A 27,624-nucleotide genomic window follows, 5' to 3' on the forward strand; every position below is an offset into this window, starting at 1 on the left:
CCTTCGGCTCAGGGTCCTGGGATCGAGTCCCGCATCGGGCTCTCTGCTTGGCAGGGAGCCTGCTTTCTCCTCTCTCTCTCTCTGCCTGCCTCTCCATCTACTTGTGATTTCTCTCTGTCAAATAAATAAATAAAATCTTGAAAAAAAAATAAAAAAAAATAAATAAAAATAAAAGACATGAACACAAGATAATTCAAGATTCTAGCTAAAGCTATCATTAAAAATGTCTGCCTTTCATTATTTAGATGAAATTACTGCAAAGCAATATAGATAAACTATATGCCACAAATCTTACAACAAAATATCTTATCTTCTACCCCTATGAATTAATACTAGAGATTCATAGTGTAGACCAACAATAAACTTTATTTTTATTTGGTTTACTGAAGAACACCTAATCAAACAATAATAAATCTGGTGCATAGTAGATCTGTAAAAGTTCATTCTTTTTCTTTTTGATCATATTTCTTAATAAAAAGCTCTCCCATTCTGTTTTTGTCCTTTGTGCATACTGACCTAACAAAAATTCTAGTATCTCTAGAATTTTATAACTGGAGAGAACTATGAAACCCATTTAATGTAATAATTATATATTTTTTTAAGTAAAGAAAATTGAAGCGCTCGTGCAAGACTGCATAGGTAATGTTTGGAGCAAAACTAGAACCCGGGTCTTCTTAATTTAGTATTTCTTCAATTAAACTTACTTTAGGAAGAAAGCTAGAAACCCTAGGGTAGATGCCTTGCTTCAGGTTACAGAGAGCTTACTAAACCATTTAATAAGTTCACTCAATTAGGAATCACTGCACTAGAAACTTTGGATAATGGAGTGCGGAGACTCTATTCCTGCCCTCTAGGACAACACTTGGCAGACTTTGTCTGTATAAAGGGCCAGAGAGCAAATAGTTTCAGAAATAGTAATCAATTCTACTACTGTAATGCTAAATAAAGTATGTTTTATTACAGGACACTACCTCAATATATAAATGAATGAGCATTCTGTGTTCTAATGAAACTTCATTTATAGACACATATTCCAATTTCATAAAATGTTCACATACCATAAAATGTTCTCATTTGGAGAACTGGATACTTGGGTCTCTGAGAAGGGGCCAACAGAAGGGCTTTAACTTTGCTTATCTTTTTTTTTTTTTAATCATTGGTTGTCCTGTTTTCATCTTTCTAGCATGATTATTCTGGAAGCCTATCTGGGGCAATGTCCTTTCAGATTAGGCACTAGTTTAGTGACTGAAGGGCTGAAGGTTGGAATTAACCCTTTTGGAGAAGCATTGTTGAGATGTCTGGGATGCCCAGGTAATAGATCCTAGCGCTTCCATTTACAGGCTGGGATGCGAAGTGAAGACCCATGTCCTTTCTCCTTGGCTACTATGGGTTTTTGCAGACGCAAAAGATGTCTCCTATCTGGTGTTAGGCAGATCATAGGAACTTATATCTATCTTTTCTGCATTAATCTGTGTGAACAGCTGTCAACTTACTGGAGGAAAAAAAAATTTCTTAGAAATTTTGAGATACTTAAATATCATTTAGACCATTTTGTCTTGTTTATCATAAACAAGTATTTGGTTTTATTAAAAGGATTCCAATAAAATATTTTAAAGCAAAAAAAAAAAAATCTTTTGTGTTTATTTTTCCCCCCAACAATTCAAAAATGGGATCAAACAAACAAACAAACAAATAAACTATTCTTAGCTCACAGGTCATACAAAACTAGGCAGCAGCCTAGATTTGGCCTACAGGCCATAGTTTACTGACCACTGCTCTAGGAGGTCAAAATTTAACAGAGAAGAGACACAAAGACAAAACTTCTTAAGGCACTACAACCAGACATCATAAGCAAAGAAAAGTATGGTGGCTGTGAAAAGCTACAGGCAACTCAGCATTGCTAGAGCAAAAGTCACAGAGTGAAGCAGGGAGTGGGAGGAAATGAGAAACGAAGCTGGGGAGTTCGACAGGAAGTGAGCTCACTGCAGCTGCAGGCTGACTACCCACCCACTTTAATAAAGTTCTCTGGGAGACCCAATAAAATATATAGGATGGCACAAGCACCACAACACATGCCAGCTGAGGTTCTTTTTCCACTCCTGAAAATAAATTAAATAAGTCTACTTCCAAACCTCGAGGCTGTTCCCCCATTGTCTCTTGTCCCTGCCCAAGGAACTTAAACAAATATATGGATGGAATTTTATTAGTTGCCAGCATGACATGTGAGCATGTCTGAATAACTGTATTAATGCTTCATTCTATATATGACTGTTATATACTTGTACGTGTTAGACTTTAATCAGTTTTGTTTAAAACTGAAATTACAATTACAGAGCAAACAACATTTTAATGAGTTTTAATGAGTTTGGGCTAAGCATTCACATTTTTCATAATGGATAAAATATGAGTCAAGAACTTAGTAAGTGTATTTTAGCTCTTTGAGTAAAAATTAGGTTAAGTACCAAACATCATCACCATCATCATCATCACCTCCATGATTTTGGCTCACCTTTCCAACATCATGCTGCTGGTACAAACCAAGAGTTCAAGGATAACATTCCCTACTCTTTTAGTGAGTAAAGACAAAGATGGATAAAGGGAAGTAAACCATTGTATGCCCAGCCTTATTTACTGGAGAACTTGGGAGAAAGCAATTGGAATATTTTCTTCCGAGCTATCTATTTTTCAAAGAAAGGTGTGGCTAGGCAGAAATCAATAACTTGAAGATACTCAGACAATGCAGAGATGAGTTAAGCTACATTATAAAGTTGGTTGAGATTGAATGGCTGCCTTCGGCTCGGGTCATGATCCCGGCATCCTGGGATCGAGTCCCGCATCGGGCTCCTTGCTAGGCGGGGAACCTGCCTCTCCCTCTGCCTCTGCCTGCCATTCTGTCTCCTGTGCTCACTCTCTTTCTCTGACAAATAAATCTTAAAAAAAAAAAAAAAACTATGTTATAGAAAGACAGATCCAGTGAATATTTTTAAAGTGCTTTTTGCACAAGCGCTTTTTGCACAAGCCCTTTAAGGGAATTGGCTAGAGCAGCCATAATAGCCACACGACCTCCACAGACAACATAAACAAAAAGGGATATGTATATCAATATGTAAATCTTAACTCATTTTAGATGCACTGAAGGACCATCTCCTCTACTGACAGAGCCTCCTGGTCCTCCTCACTCAAAGCTCCTTTCACCATGAAGACGTATGGTTTATCTTCCCCAAAGGACCATGAGCAAATTAAGGACAGAAACTGTATCACTGATTTCTGTCTTCTCGTTAACACCTATAACACAACTTGCACAGGACAGGACCCCCACAACATCTTCTGTCAGCATGAAGAATGAGTGGATAGGTGAACAAACACAAAACAAGGTGCTACAGAGAAAGAAAGCACTGACTCCACGTTGGGCATCAGGAGAGATTTTATACAGACGTGAACAGGAGTCCAAACACAATGAACAAATAAAACACAGAACAGAATGGCAAGTTCTGTTCTGTACTGAGATCCTCCTTCTCTGTGTATTTTCATTTTGACAAAAATTGATCTAGGTCAAAATTTTTAGTTTGGAGACTAAAAGTGAGAGAAATGCTCAGAAAATGTAACAGTGATGTATTACATCGTGTATGTGTGTGTGTGTGTGTGTTCATTTCATTCTAGAGAAATTTTGGAGATCTAACAGCAAGATTTTTGTCTTATGTATGTAAACATTAACATATATTTTTAAAAACTAAAAAAAAAAAGACAAAAAACCCAAAACAATAGACACAGAGATTTAATTGCTTTAGAATTAAATCTTCAAAAACAATTATTAAACAGAATTTCAATGGTTTCATATTGTTTGGAATGGAGATAAGCCATTTCTAAAGGAAGTATTGTGTACTTCTCTATTGAATGCAATATACCTCAAAAACCTACAAATGTTTTTAATTTGAATATTTTAAACGTAGAAAACAAAGGGAAAAAACCCTAGCAGTAAAAAACAAGGACTCCACTCACCCCACTAACTTCATTTAGTTAATATTTTTCATTAACCCCTAACTACAATATTCCTTCAGTGAAAAAGCTATGCTAAAAACACTTAACTTCAACTTTTCTTTTTGATTCTGTTGGTTTGTTCCTAATGAGTCCCATGAGCTGAATGGAGAAAAGGCTCAGCAGAATACCATGGTGGCTGTCCTCCCGCAGTGCAGAGCAAAAATAGCTACACTGAGGTTGATAGGAGGTAAACCGTGAGCAAACCGCTCTCCTTCCCCTCCCTTTTACTTCACTTGTGGATGTTTCCTCCCTGGCATTTGGAGGGCTACACCTTATAAAGGCTGAGAAGGGACCTGTCCTATTTCCATGTGCTGCTCTCCGTGTTGTGAGCTCCTGGTTAGAGCTTTTCTTCACTGACACACGGCATCCTGACCCTGGTGGGAAATAGTAGAGTAGGGGAGTAGGGGAAGGGCTGAAGCAAAAACACAAGAGGGGGAAAAAAACCCACCAAAAACAGAGAAAGGCAACAAAAATCCAAAGGGAGGAGGATGTGTTTCACTCATGTCTACGGCTTTCTGCTCCCCGGTCTTCCATATGACTAATGCCACACGTTGGTACAGAAACCTTTCAGGTAAATGTCTACAACAAAACATAACTTCTCAGAAGAGAAAGGCCTAAGCAGCAGAGATTTAATTCATCTTGAAACAGCAAATCAATTCTTATCTATGAACACACTAAATACGGCATAGGAGCACTGTCCTGTTATAATAAACAGACGTGCTCAATTATGCTGTGCTTTCCCAGCTACCGATCTCTTCAGTAATTATACCATGCAATGAGCTCTACATTGATATTACATTAATATGCAGGGAGGAGAAAACTTAAATACAAATTAAATCAAGGCTCGATATTTCAGCGAAGCTTACATAAGGCCTAAGAACAAATGGCATGTTTCTTAGAAGGAGGTAATAAAGGTGATTTGTATAATATCTCACATTCTACTTCTAATTAAAAAGTTTAGAAATGAAAACTCTCTTAGAATTCTAGTCCCTTAACTGTCCATTTCACACAAAGCACAGAAAGCTGTCTATCATGTTCCATAATCACCTGTACTTGTCATATTAACAGCAATAACAATTTTCCAAAAAAAAAAAAAAACATTTTATACCGACACGTTGCAATAAAAAGAGAATGACAAATAGAAACTTTTTCTACGAGACAAAGCAAAAAGATAAAGTTCAAGAAAAGGTTTCTTACCCTTTTGCAGAACTGTCAAACAACTTCTATTGACCAAGAAAAGCACACAGTAAACACACCAAACAAAAGAAATGATGAAAGATGTATTTACTTGTTCAGGGCCTTTATTTTTCTTTCTATTTCACATACACCCACACTGAACAGTCTGCATTGTGTTAATAAATAACCAGGAGCAACCTAAGTGAACAGAGGAGGGGTTTCTATGATGCTGTCAGGTACCAGACAGTTGCTTGGCACTGCTGATACACTTCTCCACATGCGAGTTGCACGCCCACATTAAAAAAGAGAGTGTATAGGTTAATGGATGGATCCTTTTACTTCCTAGATACAATAGGAGGAAAGGAGGAAAAGTTGGAAAACAATTGTTAGATTTTTGGAGTTCTCCTATCCTTTCCATTTGAGAAGGAACAAATCAACTTTACAGACCATGTCCAGCCAGGGACATCATTTATCCAATAACTTGCCATGGTTATTTGGAAAGTTATGAAACTCTAACTCCAAATTCTTTAACACTTATGAGTTTGTATTACTTTATTTTTCAAATTGTTTCCAGTGTTGGTTCCATGGTTTATTCATTTGCTTTCCCCACCCCCACCTATAGATCAAGTTGAAATAGTCTGAATTCATTTGTCTGTTTCTATTTTCTAAAATACAAAAAGGAGCCCGAATAATACACATGAATTGTGACTGAAATCCAAACTCAGTGATCAGGGTGTTAGAGTTTACCTCAGTTATGCCATTAAATTCACAATAAAAAAAGCTACTGTGTTAGGTCAGCCTGAGACATTTCAGTGTTTTGTGCTTACTCTTCGCGAAAGTTTGCTTCCAAATGTCCTGTGACAGTCTTCCCTAGAGCTAAGGGAAAAGTCTAGCATAAATGAAAACAGTCTAAGTGCAAAAACTTTCAGAGCAGAGGTGAACTTTTTGTATAAACTTTGATAGGTAATATACATAACTTTCTTTCTTTTTTTCTTTCTTTCTTGCTTGCTTGCTTCAATAAGTGATTTTTACATGTTATGTAGATGACATAGGAAATAGTTAATTGAAAATCTAGAGGAATGAAAGTTGGCTTTCAAATTCAGGACAGAAAAAGAAGGGCATTCATTCCAAATTTCACATATGATCTTCCCCTCAGCCGTCTAAGTTCATCATCCCAAAATGGGAGCAGAGAGCACAATCTGGTATCCAAAGTTTATCATCACGTAAGATGGACTGCCTTAATCAATCCAAATGTCCAGGTCATATGCTCATTCTGGTTTGCCCTTGCCTCACTGCTCCCTCACCATCTTGGCCATTCTTGTCCTCAACATGAACGGTGGTTAAGGAAGGCACACTGGGAGTCCTTGAGGTCTCAGAACTCTGGGAGCAGGTGGCAAAGGAAACTCTGAGTGAGCTCTCCACTGACTCTAGTGCTGTCCGTGCCTTCCCTGTAAGCAGCTCCTATTAAAAAAAAAGACCAAGCATCCACTAGAACAAAACCAAGCAGGCCTATTTAATTAGGGCATTTGCTTGATATCCACTTCTTCATGTTCAACACACAGCCACACAGGCCTAGGAGGTCTGATTAATTTTAATATGCACAGTCGTGACAAGTGCCTCAAGGGTAGCTGAGTGAAAAAACACACACACGGGCAAATGCAGAAAATCCTCCGGCTAGCCTAGTCTGAGAAATCAGTTTCAGAAAAATGCTGTGTCTTTTCCCCCAGATTAGAGTGTTACTATTCAGCAGGAGCCTGAACCTTTAATGTGAGGGAAAAGAGGGCTCAGAAACAGGTGGCTGGCTCTTCCCTCTTAAATAAATGATATCTCCAAAAGCTGTGGCACATAAGCAGCAAGGGGGACTGGCACATTCCGCTAATGTTTATTTCTAAATGGACAGCCTGGGTCAATGGGTCTTTTTTAAGCGATCCTTGAATTACAACCGAAAGTCTGGAACTGACAGTTTTAGTTAAGGTCAAGCAAAACAAGGGTGCCATATTTATCTGAGAGAATATTAAAAACATTTGGGCAAAGAGATGTTGGAATGGATTATTTATAGAGTCCTCTTTGTAGACAGCTTCACCTATGAGAGGAATCAAATAGAGCCCTTGTATTCACAGACAAATAGACACCTGAAAAAACCATGCTGGCTTGATTGCTCTCAGAAAGATGATCATTAAGGACATAATATTAAGTATCAAATCATATTATTAACAAACGTACACATTCCAGTTAAAAAGAAAAATAGAAGTTTTCTTGGCCAGACAGGTTCCCTTATCAGACAATCCTAGCTCTCAGCTCAGGGACCTGCTGCTTTACAGAAAGGAGATCCCAAAGGTAATCCTTGAGCCATTATTTACAATCCAAGTCAGAAGGTCTCACCAGAAGATATAAATTAATTTCCTAGAACACTTAATGAATTCAAAACTATCAAGACAAGCCGCTAGGATAGATGCCACTTGAAAAGAAGAGGACAGTGAACAAGTTTCCCTTCAGTGTTGAAAACTTACAAGGCTTCAAACTCGGCTAACTGTGCTCAAGTTAAAATACTTATTCCTGAAGAAATAGGCGCTGCGGCATTCGAGGGCATCTTCTTGTCCTGACCTTTAAAAAATAAACTCTCTTCTTTATCATCGTTTTATGAGTGTCGATTTCCATACAGTGGTGCCTTTGAAAAGGGTGCCTGGAGGTTAGAGTCTAGCTTGCTCAACAAGAAGAGAGACGTTTTCCAGTGACAGACCACAGCGATGAACACACAGCCACAATGCATTACGAGTAGCCTCCAACAGCAGCGGGAGTGTGAGGAACAAAACTTAAAAGGGCTCAATTGAAAAGTACCCTTGTTTGTCCTTCAGTGGGACAGCACTTACAAAGCCTCTTCAACATGTACTTTGTCAAAAGGACAGTGAGTAACTAAACAAAAGCAACTCAAACCTCTGCCAATTAAAGTATCTTTAAGCTTTTCCCCTGATCCGTTCACTTTTTATTTTTCCCACCTCATCAAATGTGGTTTTAAAAACAAGAGGGAATTTCAAAGTGCCCTCTTCTTTGCCCAATTAATGGAATGCTTTGGGCTTGTGAATTTAGGGAAGTCAATTTCCATAATTTCCTTAGAAAAAATAGTAATTAAAAAGTTGGTAAAATTAGGAGGCAATTCCAAATTTCTATCTCAACTTGTCTGTGAATGTAATATGCTTCAGTTTAATCTCTAAAGGGTGGCGCAACAACAGACATTTAAATGATAAGAACAGGCATTGCGTTTTAAAATGTAAACTCAAACATCAAAAACACAATGCCTGTAGGGATGTTCACAAGGCCAAGTACGTACCCGTCTTTTCCACAGAATGATTACAGGCAATGCTGTAGCACACCACAGATGAATATTTGCTGCTTATAATATCTACTTTCAGACCTCTCAAATAACTCTTAAAACAGGGGAAAGCTTTATACCCATTTAGAGGATCTAATGGCTCTGTATGGCCAACATACTGGTAATAAAAGTTAAAAGGGCATTAACATAATTATTTCTGGTGGGGGAAAAAAAGTGTAAGTATCATAGAAGGGGCAATCAATGAAAGTAAATTATTTTCAATAGGTGGGACAGATGCAAATATCAAAAGGATACAGTACAAAACAATATCCATACATATTTTAAAGTTTTAAGAAAGGATCATTCATGACCAACAATTTGTATACACTTTTTGTTTCACGAATACTGTATTTATAGACTTAAAATCTCTCCAACCCCATCCTGCAAATGCTACAAATGGAATTAAATGAAAGGTAGTTTGTGTTTTGTTTTGTTTTGTTTTGTTTTGTTTTGTTTTGTTTTGTATTTGCCACTGAGGATTTGTATTGTACAGTGTCAGGGTGATAGCCACTTAAGTTTCTCCACCTCAGGGAACAATCTTTCCCATTGTGTCTGCTGGAGAGAGAGACAAGAAGACACAGAGAAAATGAGAATGAAAATTTCAGTATCTCCTTGACCTACTGACTGCCTATGGCCTATAGATGACTCTTAAAGGCTGGAAGTACATCACAATATATACTTTTTCCAACCCATGCCTTTGTTTTGATTAGTTCTCACAAGAAGAAAACTCTTTTTGTGAAGTCTGTACTAAACGCAATGAAGTGTTTCATGTAGAGTAACACTGGGTGATTTTGGTAATAGGTTGTGCCTTTAGGGTCTTGTAATATAAATTGTGAGCAAAGATTTTCTGAACTTCAGGAAAAAGAAGTTCCAGTTGTGTAAATAATGACAAAGTCTAGTTCTAGTAGAAATGAAATTTCACAAATAAATGCAGTTTCTTACACACAAGGAGTACACTCATCACGGCACAACAATTTTGGAGGTGTGGGCGTCACACTCTAAGAAGGAAGAACACTGACAGATAAGATGCTAAATAAAACCAAGCATATGTGGGATCTGAAAGGAGGGCTACACACACGCACACATGCACACACAAAAGGAATGGAAAGAAAAAAGCAGAAGGGGGGAGGAAAGGAAGAATAAATAAACCACATAAAAGAAGGCGAAAATCTTAGAAAATTATGAAACTTTGGCCAAGGGAGCCCTCATTTAGAATCTGTCTTCAGCACACATTCACATTTATTTAGAAATAAGAATATAACAAGTCCACAAATGCCATGTTAAAATGCCTTTCCTACTTTCATGTTGGTCACAGTTTGCAACGTCAACCATATCAATTTAGAAAAACCTTTCTTTTTGAACAGTAATTCTTGAAGTAGAAAATGGCTTGACCACATTTTATTTAGGGAAATTCATGTAAGTAAAATCAAAGCGACTACCTATCCCAGGATTTTTGTGAAGGTTGGGTTTGTTGTTTTTGTTGTCCGTTACATATCCTAAATTTCCAGAATTTTGCAGGTCTGAATTCTATTTTTTCTACCTAAAAGCACCCTGGGAAAGCAACACTGGAAACTATATAATGTTTCCAGCATGCCTAAAGTACTAATGTTTCTAACCAGACAAGATGTGATAATGACAATAACTGGTCTAATTCCAAGTTGGTTATAATTCATGAAGTACTTTCATGTGCATTACCTCATTTGTTTCCTTCAACAACTCTCTGATGAAAGTAGGGCAGTTAGCATTGCCAAATGAAGGCAGATATTCATTACTTTAACACAGTCATTATAGCAACTTAAATGCAAGAAAACATTATGTTTTTTTTTTTTACAATTGAAATAATAAGGTAGATGTTCAGTTTTATGCAAGAAATTCTTATCTAAAATTTAAAAAGTACATCATGAGTCCTGGGTTTGGAAATTCTACCCTTGAGGTAACATGTTAAAATTTTTGGAAGACTGGAGGGAACAGGGAAGGTGCTGAAAGGAATCAGCCATTTTTCTTCCACCAAAGCCTTCTAACGTGCACGACGTGTGGGGAGGGGGAAATAGGGTTGTGGAACAGAAGATCCAAAATTAAGCTGCGCCCATCTCGAGGCTATCATAAGAAATAAGAACTCTCTTTCATGCCAACTCTATACACCTAGAAAAGGGTGTTGGTCTCCGTTGTGCTGACACACTGTTAAAGAACCAGTTTTAGCTTTGAATTTTGGAAAATTACTCATAGATCAATCCAATTCATTTTTCACTTTGCCTACTGGAGTAGGAGAGAATTACTGTCTATGGCCACTAATGCATCAATAACAGCAACATATTTCCTTAGAGAAATGTGAAATATTAGAGTCATTTAAAAGATTAATGTGAATATAAAGTTTCATTCTGTGTGTATGTTAGTTTTCTACCCTGGATTTTATAATCCAGTTTTGTGACATAAGATAAAACTTTAGAGGGAGAGGGTGGCGGGGTGATAGACACTGGGGAGGGTATGTGCTATGGTGAGTGCTGTGAAATGCGCAAGCCTGATGAATCACAGACCTGTAACCCTGAAGCAAATAATACATCATATATTAATAAAATAAAAAAGAAAACTTTAATCTCTAAGTCACAGAAAGAATGAAAAGTAAATATATTAAAGATTAAATAATGAGAAGTTTGGAGAAGACAAGATGATGAGATACATAGAGAGGGAGGTCAAAGAAGAGTCTGAGTAAAATATGCAGAAAAGAGAACGTCAAAGCTGGAAGAAAAAGATAAATGAAGCCAAAAGCCCCTCAATTTTTAGGGAAGGGTTAGTTAGCAAAAGTTACAATACATCAATTAGTAGTTAACTGTCCTACACAGTAAGATAAATAGTCACCTATTATGTGTCAAGCCCATTATCACAAAACAGGCACAGGTAATTCAACTAAGAACTCTTCTTCAGTCACATACTCTTGTGGAAGACAGGAGGCAAGTCAACAATAGTGATCATGAGGTAAGAACTAATAGAGGTTACCTAATGCTAATAGTTAGATTAAGCCAAATTCTGACAAAGATGTTCAGAGAAGGTATTGAGTCTTCTTTTTTTTTTTTTTTAATATTTTATTTATTCATTTGACAGACAGAGAGCACAAGCAGGCAGAGAGGCAGGCAGAAAGGGGTGGGGCAGACTTCCTGCTGAGCAGAGAGCCCGATGCGGGGCTCCATCCCAGGACCCTGAGAACATGACCTGAGCCAAAGGCAGAGGCTTTAACCCACTGAGCCACCCAAGTGCCCCAAGAAGGTATTGAGTCTTAAAGGTGAATAAAAATATACTGGGTAGCTAAGACCGGGAATGACACTCTCGGCAGAAGAAGCTGCATATGAAAAAGTAGAGTAGTAGTAAAAATGCAGTATTGAGAGAACCGCATACAGTTTGGTAAGAGAGCACAAGAACATATCTTAGAAAAGGAGAAAATAACATTAAGTGAAAAAAAGGGGTTGAGACAGATTATATATGGTCTTATATTCAATACCAGGTAGTTTGGTAAAGGACAGTAATTTTGTTCCAATTCTAGTTCCTCCATATAATAAGAAAATAAGCAAGGTACTGAACTTCTGGGAGCTCCTGTGTGGCTCAGGAGTTTAAGCGTCTGACTCTTGATTTCAGTTCAGCTCATGATCTCAGAGTCCCGGGATGGAGTCCCATGTCGGGCTCCATACCAGGAGTGGAGTCTGCTTAAGATTCTCTTTTCCTCTCCTTCTGCCTCTCCTCCCCTCCTCTCTCTCTCCCAATAAACAAACAAACAAACAAACACACAAACAAATTACTAAGCCTGATGTTAACCTCGGCATTTTTGAGGATTAAATGATGTAGTTCCCACAATATCTGGAACAAGAGACCTATATTTGTTAAGGTCTTTGCCTCCCATCCCCAAGACATCTATGGGGCAACACTAAGGAAGTAAAAGCATCCTTCCAACAAATATTTTGAATATTTACTATGTACACTACCTTCACTTTTAAGGAGTTAATGTAGGGGATGAACTGACAAATATATGGGCCATTATACAGTAGAGTAAGGGTAACAATGAAGACAAATAACAGTACTTAATTAAAAAATGACAAAGCTAAAGCAAGTGAGTACTCTTTCTAACAACTGAGACATGGAGAGAAGAGGAACAGAACCTATACATAAAGGTGGGAATCAAGAAAAAATAAGTTTTGTCTGTTGTGTTTCTAGAAGGAACAGACGTAAATTTCCCTATAAGTTGAAATGGCCATTGCAAAGAGAGGCAGAACACAAAGTTGATGTTAATACAGAAAGGTTAAAATAAGAGGCCTGCTATAATGTTTGTTTCTAAAAGAATTGTAAGTTAGGTATTTAAAGTCTCATCAAGGTAAAAGTTATTCTCACCTGTGCAGTTAATGACTGAAAATTTGAATGAATATCAAGTTAAAGTCTGAGTCTGACCCACTATACGTAAATGATCATCTGTATTTATAGATCATCCCTAGCTACTGGAACTTGGGAACTCAGGACATTTGTGGATACCTATTAATCTTATAAATTCAGATATCTGGTTGCCTTAGATTCCATCAAATTTAAGGAACAGTGAAACACCCTTCAAAACCAAGGGTAAGGTCACATTATTTCTAAAAGACCAAGAGAAAGAGAAAAAAGAACGTCTGAATGTCTGTTGCAACTGAACAAGAAAACAAAGGAACCTATGCCTGTAAGCTGTGGGCTGGATTCTCATTTGGCTTTAACACCGACTGCTGTGGGATTGCAGGCACATCTCTCTGCCTCCGTCAGTCTCAGGCTCGCTCCTCTCTCTCTCTCTGTCCCTGTCTGTCTCAAAAATGAGGATAGAGCCCAAAATATTTCTACATTTCATTCCAATTCTGAATTTCTGTTATTCAACAACTATTTTGCTCTTGACATAATAAAGTCTAAAACAAGTTTTTATTAAGATACTCTCCAAGCCATTTTCTTTCTTTTTCTTCCTTCCTTTCTTTCTTTCTCTCTTTCTTTCTTTCTTTCTTTTTTTCTTTCTTTCTTTCTTTCACACTTTAAACTCAAAACGTTCAAAATGAGCTGATTTTCAATTAAAACTTTCTGGAAATGTGATCAGCACTGAGACATCAGGAACTTCCTTTGGCAGATAATTATTAAGTGCTACTTTATTGTTTCATATTACAAAGGAATTTTGGCACATGTGGGCTGAAGAGTAACATTAAACCATTACTGGCAAATTCCTAATTGGAAGAAACAGTGTAACTAGTGGTTAACAGCATGGATTATAGTTTAGTTTGACTTCAGTTTGAATAATGACCCTGACACTTAGTCACACTCTGACATATTTAATCATGTTTTCTCATCTGAAAATGGAGATGATAAGAATAAGAATATTTAGTTCATGTGAGTGGCACTTCCTGAAATTGGGACGGCTATACATAGCAGCCTTGGCTATAAGGTTTATGTAGAGATTAAATGAAGTGTTTCATATAAATTATGTAACACTACAGTTCACACATGAGATGCACTTAATATACGTTACATTTCCCCCACTAATACATCATTATTTAATCAATGTTTTGATGCAGGCATTACATGTCCCATACTGTAATATTAAACCTTGTTGTTTTTCTCAGCCTCTGATAAGTTAGTTAAAGACTACTAACTGATAGAGCTTTGCTATTAGCAAGTATAATATAACTAGATGGCATAGGGCAGATAGATATTTTGAGCTGTGAATTTACTATGAAGTTTGGCATTCCATGTCAGTTAAGAGACACTGGACAAATGAGTCTTTCATGCCAGTCTTTTTTGAATAACGACAGGCAACAATTCTGATGGAGGGAAAAGATAAAAACAAAAATGCATTAATATATTTTTCTCCTATTTATAACTTCTGAAATATCTTAATTGCTTGAAAAACTAAACTGGCTGGAATAAAAGAGCCATTTTTTTTTTCTTCAACTCATAAGCAAATCTAATTTTCTTTCTAACCATTTCACCTCAGTGGCCTCCTTTTGTATGACACACCATTCTCTTCTAACTTCTGAATTTTTGCTAGTTTGCTGTTGGCAGGGATAAGGTCGGAAATAATAAAGATTTTCTACTGAAATCTGCTTTCCCCCCTCAATGAGAGGAAGCAAAGGCATGAATATGGCACCCTCATAATGATTTAGCTGGGGCTTAATGAAATTTTCATTACAACCTGCTGTTCATTTTAATGGCCTTTGAAAAACAATGGAAAAAATAGCTTGGGGGAAGAGGGGATTTTTCTGTGGCATATATTTGTGAGCTTAACATTTAGTTCCATTCACCCTATCTCTGGTTGCCTCATCCCCATGTTGCTGTTCTCATCACAAAGCTGTTACCATGTTTTGTAGTTCTTGAGTATAAGTTCTGCAGTTCTTTTGCTAAATTTATTCCTATTTTATTCTTTTGATGCTATAGTATATCACAGAGCTATGATCATTTTTTGGTACTATATACAGTGGAATTGTTCTAATGCTCACATGACGTCAGGTTTCAGTGGCCATTCTCACGCCCAACCATACCATACCCTATGATTAATGGAGTATTTAAAGCCAATATAACTTCCTACTTACTGTTGGGATGGACTTTTACACATCTACCTGGAAGTATTTCCCCATGTTTTCTCCTCTTCGCAGTTAAATAAACTGTTGTCAACATTCTATTGCTTTCCTATGATATGATTTTTCTGCTTTTCTATATTTTTTCTTAAGAACATCACTTTATTGAAATACGTAAATCGCTGCTTGACATCTCTCTTAATTGTTGCAGTCATTAAATAAATGTACTTGCCACAGCAAATTTCTTTATTAGTAAGAGTGAGTGTATTTACATTTCTGGGTACTTAAAGCACATGTCTAGGAATCTTGTGTACATAAACATAAATAAATCTTAGGGGTTCCGTAAAGTATCTTTCTGGAACTCAAGCTTTTAAATGTTAGCCATGTTCAGTTGCTATTCTTGTCTTCCATCAAGACTGTCTCTGTATTTTTTCAATGTCTTTATAGTATTCATTAGCAAGTCTGTCTTGAGCTGTGCTTTTAATATAGCTGTAGGAGGCAAAGTACCAAAAAAAAAAAAAAAAGTTGTGGGAAATACAATAATGAAAACAGTATAACGTCCACATTTAATACTGATGTTTCCTCATCAACTCTTCCTGCTGTGGATGCTCTATCTCTGTCTGCTCTTCTGTTGTGCACCTGTTGTTAGATAGTACACTTTGATCCTATATCCCAATGCATCTAAATGGGAGGCACTGCCTACTGTCTTCTTTCCTTCTGGGAGTTGCTCATTTGGATCTGTCCTGTCATGTACCTCCAAATTCAGAGTCTGTGAAACTACTTGGAAGCCAACATGACACACTGGAGAAATAACAAGGTCATGTACCAAATTTCCTTGGAGAATATCACCTAAATGTACACACACACACACACACACACACGCAATCAAACTACTTTGTAATCCACTATATAGCACTAGACCTTAGATCTGGACCACAAACACATCTCAAACCAAAATCAAACAATAACATGCGAGGGAAACACTTCCCAACTCATTTTATGAATGCAGCATTATCTTACTACAAAAATCAGATAAAGACATTGCATTTAAAAAAAAAAAAGCAACTACAGACCAATATCTCTCATGAACATAGATGCTGCAATCCTCAACGAAATACTGGCAAACTGAATCCAATATTATATACATCATAAACCACAACTAGGTGGAATTTATCCAGTTTGCAAGGTTGGTTCAACATTCAAAAATCTCATCATATGAGCACACTAAAGGAGCTAAAGAGTATTATGCTAAGCAAAATAAGTCAGTCAGAGAGAGTCAAATGCCCTATGATCTCACTCATATGTGGAATGTAAGAAACAAAACAAATAAGTAAAGGGGGAAAAGAGAGGCAAACCAAGAAACAGACTCTTAACTATAAAGAATAAACTGGTGGTTATCAGAGCAGAGGTGGGTGGGGGGTGTGTTAAGTAGGTGGCGGGAATGAAGGAGTGCACCTGTGATGATGAGCACCAGGTGTTGCAGGAAGTGTAGAATCACTATATTGTACATTTGAAACTAATATTACACTATATGTCAAATATATGTCAACTAACTGGAATTTAAAATAAAAACTTAGAAGAGTGCATCGTATCAAGAGATGAAAAAAATTTTGATAAATTTTAGCAACTATTCATGGTGAAAACCCTCAGCAAACTAGAAATCGAAGGAAACTTCCTCAACTTAGTAAAGAACAGCTACATAAAACCCAGAACTAATAAATATAACGATGATATCTTGAAGCTTTCTCCCTACAGTCAAGAACAAGGCAAAGATGTGTTGTTTCATCACTCTTATTCAACACTGTACTGGAACCCAGGTAATGTAGTAAGACAAGAAAAGGAAATAAAAAGGATATATCTTGGAAATCAAGAAATAAAGCTTTCTTCATTCACAGATAACGTGATTGTCTATACAGAAAATGTAAACAATACGCAAAAATTCCTAGAGATAATGATCAAGTATAGCAAGGTCACAGGATACAAGGTTAATATATAAAAGCCAATTTCTTCCCTTTATACCGGCAATAAAAATTGGAATTTGAAATAAAAAATACAATATAATGAGGGGTGCCTGGGTGGTGCAGTCAATTAAGCATACCACTCTTCGTTTCAGCTCAGGTTGTGATCTAGGTTTGTGAGATCGAGCCCCAAGTCAAGCTCTGTGCTCAGTGCAGATTCTACTTAAGACTCTCATTCCCTCTCCCTCTGCCCCTTCCCAGGGTACTCTCTCTCAAATAAATAAATAAATAAACAATTTTAATAAAATACAATATAATACAAAATACATAGAGGATCTATAAGCAGAAAACTATGAAACTCAAAAAATAAAAGAAAATCTTAATAAATAGAGAAATATTTTGTGCTCATGGTTAGGAAGACTGAATACTGTTAAGATATCAATTCTTCCCAAATTCCCAGGACGTAATTATGTAGATATCAAGATTAACTCTGAAGTCTACAGGGAGAGGTAAAAGAGCCAGGTAACCAACATAATACTGCAGTAAAAGTACAAATTAGGAGGACAGACACCACCCAACTTTCAAGTGATAGCAATTAAGACATCAAGGTGTTGGCACAAGCATAGACAAACTGATCAATGGAGGGGAATATAGAGGACAGAAACAGACCCACACAAGTACAATCAACTAGTCTTTGATGAATGAAGAAAGGAAATTCAATGGACATATGATAATCTTTTCAACAACTGGTGATGGAACAACTGGACATCTATCTGCAAAAACACAAATCAGACAAAGAACTTAAACCTTTACAAAAATTAACTCAAAACAGATCATAGACCTCAACAGTAGAATGCAAAACTATACAACTTCTAGAAGATAAAAGCAGAGAACATCTAAATGGCATTGGGTGAGGCAGTGTGTATTTAGCTACAACGTCAAAAGTATGATCAATGCAAGAAAAGAGGTAAGTTGGACTTTATCAAAATGAAAACTTCTGCCCTGCAAAAGATGTTAAAAGGAGAAAAAAAAAAAAAGCCACAACTTGAAAGAGAATATTTGCAAAGCCCATACCTGATAAAGGACTTGCATTCAAAATACACAAAAAACTCTTAAAACTCAACAATTTAAAAAATCCTCAATTCATAAATGAGCAAATGCTGTAAACAGGCACAAAGAAGATACACAAATGCCAAGGATCACATATGTAAAGATGCTCCACATTATAAGTCATCAGGAACTACAAATTAAAACAACAATGGGATGCCACTACAAACCAATGCAAATAGATAAATTCCAAAGAATTTACAATATCAAATGAGGTGAGGCTATGCAGCAACAAGGACTCACATTCATTGCTACTGGGAATACGAAATCTCATAACCACTTTGGAAGACAGTTTGGCAGGTTTTTTTGGTTTGTTTGTTTTGTTTTTATAAAGCAAAGCATACTCTTACCATACATTTCAGCAATCACACTCCTAGGTATTTACTCAGTTGAGTTAGAAACTTATGTCTATACAAAAACCTTCACATAAATATTTATAAAAGCTTTATTCTTAATAACCAAAAACATGAAACCACTAAGATGTCCTTTGATAGGTGAATGGATAAACAGACCATGATACAGTGGAGTTTTATTCAGTACTAAAAAGAAATGAGCCAGGAACAGACATGAAGGAAACTTAAATACACATTGATATGTTAAGGAAGCCAGTTTGAAAGACTACATACTGTATGATTCCATTGATATGGCATTCTGGAAAAGGCAAAACTACAGAGATAGTAGAAAGTTCAGCAATTGCCTGGAATTCGAGGGCAAGAGGGAGAGATGAATAAATGAAGCACAGGAGATTTTTAAGGTTAGCAAACAACTGTTCTGAATGACGGCCACGGTGGACAAGTGGCAATACGCATTTGTCAAAAAAAAAATGTAGAAATGTACAACAGAAAGTTTGAATACTGATGTAAGAGGATTCTATAAGGTAATTCAGTAATTTGAGAGATACCAGGAAAAACTACAGAAAAAATTTAATCATCTTACAAATGTATGGGAGAACTTCACTGAATAAGGTGGAGGAAAATGTACTAACTCGTTTTGGAAATGAATCTGTAAAACTAAAGACAAAAAGAATTGCATATAAGGACTATACCCTATTGGTAAAGATGTTCCCCATGGTATTATCAGTTAGTAAATCTGATACTGTTAAACATACATGCTGGAACTGAACAATAAGTAAATGGATGGTGATGGTTCGATCTAGATTACTCACAGTTGGGACAGGAATGTGCCCATCAATAAGGAATGAGGGGGGAATGATCCATGGCGGGGGGCGGACTACAGTTGTGGAGAGTAGTAAGAACTCATGTTTAGCTTAATATATAGACAATTCAACATAGAAATATTTATAGATATATATGTATACGGGTTAGCACACACATCTACTTCTTCATTTTGTCAGGTAAGAGGCCCTAAAGAAATGAAGCCTTATGAGCAAAGAGCACACCCTGTATCCAGATCTGGCTTTCTAATACCATTCTCCAAAAAAAGGAACCAGGGTTTCCTAGAGAAATGACTGATTCTTGAACCAGAGCATGAGATACACAACATGAGTCGGAAGCACCTTACAGTGCAAGAAAGTAAGAAAGGCTCCAGAAAAAAATTAACTACAATCACAGTGGTATATCAAAATGACACAGAAGTCAATAGAAAGAGCTTCCAATGTCCAAAGCTGAAAAAATTTGAGCAACAAAATAAAGTAGAATTGGATTATAAGTCAAAGTATAAAATACCCATGCTGTCCATACTGATATAAATAAATGATTGAATAAATTAATAAATGATGGAGAAGAGATAAATCTTCCATGCAGAAGAATTCCAAATAAATTATGTAGAAACTCTGCTCTGAAGGAACCTAACTCCCTACTCCTTAAATGTGGGTTGCACATAGCATCTTCCTTCCAAATAGTGTGGTATGGAAAGGGGGCAGGAAATAACTTTATAGTGCAGGACCCTGACAAACACTGTACCAGCCAGATGATCAAGGTCAACATCAAATTCATAAATCATATAGAGTGTATGTACCTTTGATATGATGTGACAGAAAGGTATTTTACCTCATTATCTTCCCCCCCAAACCTATTACCCCAGTTTAGTCAAGAGAAAACCACCAGATAAATCCCAATAGAGAATGTATCGCATGGAGCACTGGGTGTGGTGCATAAATAATGAATTTTGGAACACTAAAAGAAATAAAATAAAAAAGAATAAACCCCAATAGAGGGACATTCTATAATATACCTGAACAGTATTCCTCAAAACTTCCAAGGTTATCAGAAACAAAAACTGTCTGAGAAACTGTCACAGCTAAACGGAACCCAAGGAGACATGACAATTAAATGTAACATGTTATCGCTGAGGGCATCCTAGAACAGAAAGCACACTTGGTGAAGACTAATGAACTATGAATAAACTGTGGACTTTAGTTAATGATAACATATGACAATATAAAAGACACAAAATAATAAAAGCATAAAGTTAATCATGCAAAATGAACAGAATATGTAAAATTAAAGATAAGAAAGAAATGCATCGTAAGGTTAAGAGTTATTATATCATATGGTTTCATTTACTTGTGCAGCATAAGGAATAGCACGGAGGACATTGCAGGGAGGAGAGGAGAAGTGAGCTGGGGGAAATCGGAGGGGGAAACAAACCATGAGAGACTGTGGACTCTGAGAAACAAACTGAGGGTTTTGGAGGGGAGGGGAGTGGGGCGTTGGGTGAGCCTGGAGGTGGGTATTAGGGAGGGTACATATTGCATCGAGCACTGGGTGTGGTGGATAAACAATGAATTTTGGGACACTGAAAAAAAATTAATTTAATTTTAAAAAAAGAGTTGTTATATCAGAAAGCTATAAAATTAAGCAATTTTGATTTTCCTTTCAATTTTTATGGTTTTTTAAAATACTTCTTAAATAAGAAGATAGTATTTTTAATATCAAGAAAAATTCCAGCACATTAAAAAAATTGTCTAGGTCCTCCTCAAAACCCCATTTTTATCTCCACGTGGATGAAAGCCAAAAGTCTTTGGCTGACTAGATTATCTCTAAAATTCTTTCCAACTGTAAGATCATGTGAATTACATAAATTATAACTAAAATCCATGTCCCAGCTATGCATCTGGTAGGGACCCAGAAATATTTAATTACCATATGACTCCCAAATATACTGGTTAACATACATTTTGTGCCATATATACTCATAATTTGCTAGTGTCCTAACAACAGACTAGAAATGAGCCCAACCCAGTGTTAGATAGTATAGATGCAGTATATTTTTGGTATAAAATATGTCTTTTTAAGTCACTATTTTTTGTTTGTTTGTTTTAAATTTCCATCTGACTTTTAAATAGGAGGCATGTTCTTATGTGCAACATGGCAGGCAAACTTAGGAAGAACACAGGTTTAAGTAGGTGGTAGGAAACATCCGTAACATAAAGGGTGACTATCACTTATGCATAAATTCTATAATAGGCATCAGTTGTTTTTTTGCCTTATTTATTTATTTTTAATATTTTTATTTATTTGAGAGAGACAGAGAGAAAGAGAGAACACAGAGGAAGATGGAGAAGATGATTCCCTGGTAAGCAGAGAGTCCTAAGTGGAGCTGGACTCCAGGACCCTGAGATCATGATCTGAGCCCAAAACAGATGCTTAACCAACTGAGCCACCCAGGGGCCTCTGTTTGTTTGCTTTAATTTTAACATATCTCATGTGCAGATCACCTATCGGCTACTATCAGTAACTACTGAAGTAATTTAGAAGATGAAATTTTAAAAAGAAAGGCATCCTGGATGTTAAACAAAATGGGAACTTCAGCATGGCTAAAAGAATTAAAGAATCAATAATTTTTAAATACAGAGCAGGCCTAACCATATTAATTTTGGACTATATAAGAAACAAATGAAACTAAGGTAGCATTATGATGCATTCCTTTATAAGTAAGGTCGTACAATTTAATAAAGTTGTAAAATGGCCTTGGGGACAAAAACTGGAGATGAACACACAAGTCTGCAGATATTTGGGACGTAGGTGGTACCTATTCTGGGCTCTGCTGTCACATTCTATTCTTGAATCTTTAAGTTTTACTCAACCACAACTTACCCATGTGTGAAAATGAGGAAGACATCACAACAGAAAATAATGATTTTTTAAAAATCGGGACAGACATTGGAATGTTTCTGGAAAAAAAAAAATCTATCCATCTTCATAACATTAGGTTTCCATGTTGTCCAATTTAACTTTGAGTATAAGTCAAAAAACCGATCTAGAAGTTAAACTCCGACTGCTAAAGTCAGGAGATGGCAACCACTTTGTTCCCTTTTCCAGGCTTTACCTTCTGGCTCATTTTTGATGAGCTCTTCCATTTTCCTCTGCTTCAAGGTGTCAACAACGTCAGCTAAGCTGCCTTTGCGCCGTTCGGGAGTTCCTAGGGCCGTGCTTGACAAGGACTCACCACTCTGCCTCCCACCTTCTTCTGCCTTCTGAGGTGAGGTAGATGAGTTGTGTGGGGCAAATGAAGACATAACTTTATTGCCATCAACTTCCTGAAAGAGAAAGCAAAGGGGAAAAAAATGTTTAAAATTCAGTGAATTTTTTTTTTAATTGCTTATGTGGCTTATTTAGCTAAAACATGAAAAAGTGAAATGTCACTCTGCAAGAGTAAGATAAATAAATAATTTTTTTTAAAAAAGAATGCATTAACTTTATAGGCTGGCACAGAGTGAGTCAAAGATCAATTCATACAAGAAATAAAAATATGGAGACCCTCTCCCTTAGACTGAGAACAAGTGGCAATAAAGCCTTATACAAAGGCTATACCGATCAGATGCATTCTTCTACTTTTCTTTGAAAAGTCTTAGATTTTCCTAGGGACATTAAATGCACCAGTCATCTTGCTTAAACATCCTCATGACACTGTAATATTTAAACAAGTAACATTCTGCACTTCGCTTTTCATTTTAACTGGCTGCCTTTTCTTGATGGTTGCTCCTAATTAAAGCAGGGTCCTTTTTTAGTTCTCCACCTCCCTCTCACGCTTTTAAGAAAGCATCAGCCACACAGGTTATTTTGACATCAGATAGGAATATTGAAAGTTTATTTCTGCTTATGCCAAAGACATTTCTAAATCCATTTGTTACCCCAAGCATTGTTTCTGTCAATATTCTTCCAGATTTTGCACTTTAAACCTCACATGCCCTATAAAACAAAGTTTCTTGCAACCTTTACCTCTTCATAATTGTGTATGTGTATAAAAAGAATTTGTTCTATAATTTTAAAATTTAAACATAAACATTGGATGTTCTTTTCATCATTATTTTCCCCATAATGTCTTAACCAACTCTAGCTACTATCTAATATTTGGGCTATCTTTTGTATAAAAGGCACTAAATTGATTTTTCAGATATCTGTGAGAGGAATGATATTGAAATGATATAAAACAACTTTCTCACTTAAAGGCTTTCTTTTTATAATCTTTTACTTCTACAATCCTTTGATTTTCCACAAAGCAGATCTCTTCTTTAAAACTGTAATCTGGTAACCTGGGTGGCTCAGTCAGTGAAGTACCTGCCTTTGGCTCAGGTTGAAATCCCAGAGTCCTGGGATTGAGTCTCATATCAGGCACCCTGATCAGCGGGGAGCCTGCTTCTCCCTCTACCTGCTGTTCCCCCTGCCTGTGTTCCCTTTCTCTCACTCTCTCTCTCCCACTCTCACAATAAATAAATAAACAAATAATAAAATCTTTAAAAAATAAACAAAATTGTATCCTAAGATCTTTGAGGAAGTTAGTCTCTCTGTAAGTATATTTCTTAATTCTATAGTACTAAATGATTTCATTAAAATATATTTGAATATACACACACCTAATAGTCAGGATAACAGGTTATAGGCCGTTTATACATTTCTTCTCTAAAATGTATTAATAGGATCTCCTGACCCCAGAAAAGGCGTCAGATGTGTGACAGATCACACTGATTTGATATCTAATGTTTTTAAGATTATTTCTAATATATTTGACTAGCTTAAAAATATATTTAAAAGACTTGATAAAACTGTCATTTCAACTTTTAAAAACAAATTAAAAATAGAGATGTGTTGGGTGCCTGGGTGGCTCAGTTGGTTGAGTGACTGCCATTGGCCTCGGTCATGATCCCAGAGTACCGGAATTGAGTCCCACCATCAGGCTCCCAGGGAGTCTGCTTCTCCCTCTGATCTTCTCCTCTCTCACTGTCTCTCTCTCAAATAAATAAATAAATAAATAAAATATTTTAAAAAATAGATAAAAAAAGAGATGTTGACACAAACATAATCATAATCTGTTTATATGATTTTTTTTGTTAGTGGATAATAGTGAAAGAAAGACATTAGCTATGGTGCAAGTGTCAGTTTGTTGGGTGGTACTAGGCGATGTGGAAAAAGTCAAAGTAAAAAATGTGTGCAAACGGACTCTTCAAAATTATAATTCTACACTCAAAATGGTTTCCATTTCTTACAAACATAACAGAATATGCAGAAAACATTACTATGTCTTGAATGAATATTCTATAGACATACATTCAAAGATGAATCTTAGCTTACTATGTACTTGGATTTAGAAATCAATATGCATAATGTAATCATTACAACCCCCTGCAGGCTAAATGAAGGTACACTTCTAGAATTATTTATTTAAAACCCACACATAAATACAAGCAAACCCATAAATGCGCACACATACACACACACATCCCTGACAAGAGCAATCATAAATCCATTCAGTAAACTAAGGAGTGTTTTTATGAATGGCCCATAATACACATTAGCTCAGTTTCATGTTCAAACCAGAATATAGCAAAACCTCTGTATTCATTTTTCCACAGATCTTTCTTCTCACTATTTCCAGGGTCAAAGCAGAAAAACCCAATGTTGAACATTTCTATTCCATACTCTGTTTTCACATTATATGATGACAAACTTAATAAACAGGAATTTGGCTGCTGAACTTCATTTTCCATAGTTGAAAATTACATATATCTTTCTATAGCCTCTTCAGTATAGGGAAAGACACCCAAATTGTATACAATCACATCTATTAAAATATCAGAAACTATTTAAAAATCAAGTAAGGTGGGCGCCTGGGTGGCTCAGTCGGTTAAGCCGCTGCCTTCGGCTCAGGTCATGATCTCAGGGTCCTGGGGTCGAGTCCCGCATCAGGCTCTCTGCTTGGTGGGGAGCCTGCTTCTCTCTCTCTCTCTCTCTCTCTCTCTCTCTGCCAGCCTCTCTACCGACCTGTGATCTCTCTGTCAAATAAATAAATAAAATCTTAAAAAAAAATAAATAAATAAATAAAAATCAAGTAAGGTAAAATAACAGCCCATCTTGTAAGTCTCTAATTTTCTATACCTTGCAAAACACAAGGAAGTATTTTAAAGAGTTTAACATCATTTCACTAGTATTCTAAACTCAGTTACCAAAACAGTATTAAAAATTAATTATCACTACAATTTCATGTGCAAATATTTTATCTTATCACTATTTCACCGGTCTGATTACATTTCAGCCTCTAGCACCGTTAATCCCTTTAACGGTTTTACACAGTTAACAGATGTTTCTGTGTGGGACTCCATTGTTCATTTGCATGGTGAAGAGCTTGTTAAAGAAGGCTGGTGCAGTCTTCAGTCAAGAAAGTCCTATAATTTTCAGTTTCTTTTCTGGAATTTCAATTACCATATCTGCAGTAATGACTGCATTTTCCTCTTCATTTGCTGGTAGGTGAACATCCAGAGAGCCCACTAATAGAAGTATTAGTGGTCCAAACCAGCAAAATATAGTTCATCAGATTTTTGTGAATACTGAAGGCAAGCTTCAGTATTTTGTCGTGAACTCTCACAATTGTGATACTCAATTTTTAAGGACTAAAGATAAAAGAGAGTTCCAAACTTTTAGAACAAAGTTGGTAATCTTCCTTTCTTACACTTGAAAAATCTTTACTTAATTCTGCCCCCCTCTGTCACCTATGCAACCACAAGATAGAGAGAGGGATCTGCCTAGTATATCTATCTTTATTTAAGTAACTTAAAAAAAAGTGCATTCCTAAACTGGAAGAAGCCATTCTGGAAAACAGTATGGAGGATCTTCAAAAAGTTAAAAAGAGAACTACCCTAAGGCCCAGCAATTGCACTACCAGGCATTTGCTCAAAGAATGCAAAAATACTGAGTCAAGGGCACCTGGGTGGCTCAGTGGGTTAAGCCTCTGCCTTTGGCTCAGGTCATAATCTAGGGGTCCTGGGATCAAGCCCCACATTGGGCTCTCTGTTCAGCAGGGAGCCTGCTTCCCACCCCGCCCCTGCCTGCCTCTCTGCCTTCTTATAATCTCTGTCAAATAAATAAATAAAATCTTTTAAAAAACATACTGAGTCAAAGGGGCACATGCACCCCAATGTTTATAGCAGCATTATCAACAATAGCCAAACTATGGAAGTATGGAAAGAGCCCAACTGTCCATCAACTAATGAATGGACACAGAAGATGCATGTGTGCATACATGGGCGTGTGTGCGTGCACGCGCGCGCGCACACACACACACACACACACACACACACACTGGAATATTACTTAGCCATCACAAAGAATGAAATCTTGCCATTTGCAATGAAATGGAGTTAAGAGTGCTTTATGCTAAGCAAAATCAGTCAGTCAGAGAAAGACAAATACCATATGATTTCTCTGACACGTAGAGTTTGAAATGAAACAGATGAGCTTGGGGGAAAAAAGAGAAAGGCAACCCATAAAATGAACTTTCAACTATAAAGAGCAAACTGAGGGTTACTGAGGGAAGGTAGGAGGATGGGTTAAATGGGTAACGGGTATTAAATGGGTAACTTGTGATAAACAGAGTGTTATATATAAGTGATGAGTCATTAAATTCTACTCCCGAAACTACTATTACATTATATGTTAACTAAATAAAATTTAAATAAAAAATTGGAAAAAAATGCATTCTTGTTAATTCATTCTAAATATAGCACTTTGTTATGAACACTTTGTGAGACATATTTCAACATCAATATTCAAATTTTAGTTTAGATAATGTTATGATTAAAAAGAATTGACTCATTTGAAAAAAGACATTATATGTGACTCAATCAGACCTAATGTTCCTTTCAGCGTCCAATGTCATTTCATCCTTGACTTCTGGCCTCAAGAAATACATTACCATATTTACTTTTCAGTCCTATACACTCAAGTTAAATTAATACAGGGTAGCAAGAACACTACATTTAATAGTCTATACAGCTATAATTGGTAAGAATAATAGCCAATATTTACTGAATATTACTTTGTGTCAGGCACTGTTTAACATGTGCTACATGCATTAATTCATTTAATTCTCCTGGCAAGCCTAATTATGATTTGCACTTCATAGCTGGAGAAACTGAGGGATATGGAGTGAAGTAAATGCATGAGATGGTACGATT

At 36.5% G+C, this 27,624-nt stretch overlaps 1 protein-coding gene across 10 annotated transcripts in view; it reads right to left on the reverse strand.

Moving 5' to 3' along the window:
- The window catches only part of SOX5 (SRY-box transcription factor 5), a 994,837-nt gene that overhangs the window by 289,090 nt on the left and 678,123 nt on the right, over positions 1-27,624 (reverse strand). For all 10 annotated transcript variants that reach the window (XM_013047547.2, XM_013047548.2, XM_045072864.1 and 7 more), the window contains one exon: positions 22,503-22,713. In XM_013047547.2, the coding sequence (XP_012903001.1) occupies positions 22,503-22,713 (211 nt within the window). The remainder of the gene's footprint in view (positions 1-22,502; positions 22,714-27,624) is intronic.

The sequence above is a fragment of the Mustela putorius genome, unplaced genomic scaffold (assembly GCF_011764305.1).
Source record: "Mustela putorius furo isolate JIRA1106 unplaced genomic scaffold, ASM1176430v1.1 tig00537227_pilon_pilon_pilon, whole genome shotgun sequence".
Taxonomy (NCBI): domain Eukaryota; kingdom Metazoa; phylum Chordata; class Mammalia; order Carnivora; family Mustelidae; genus Mustela; species Mustela putorius.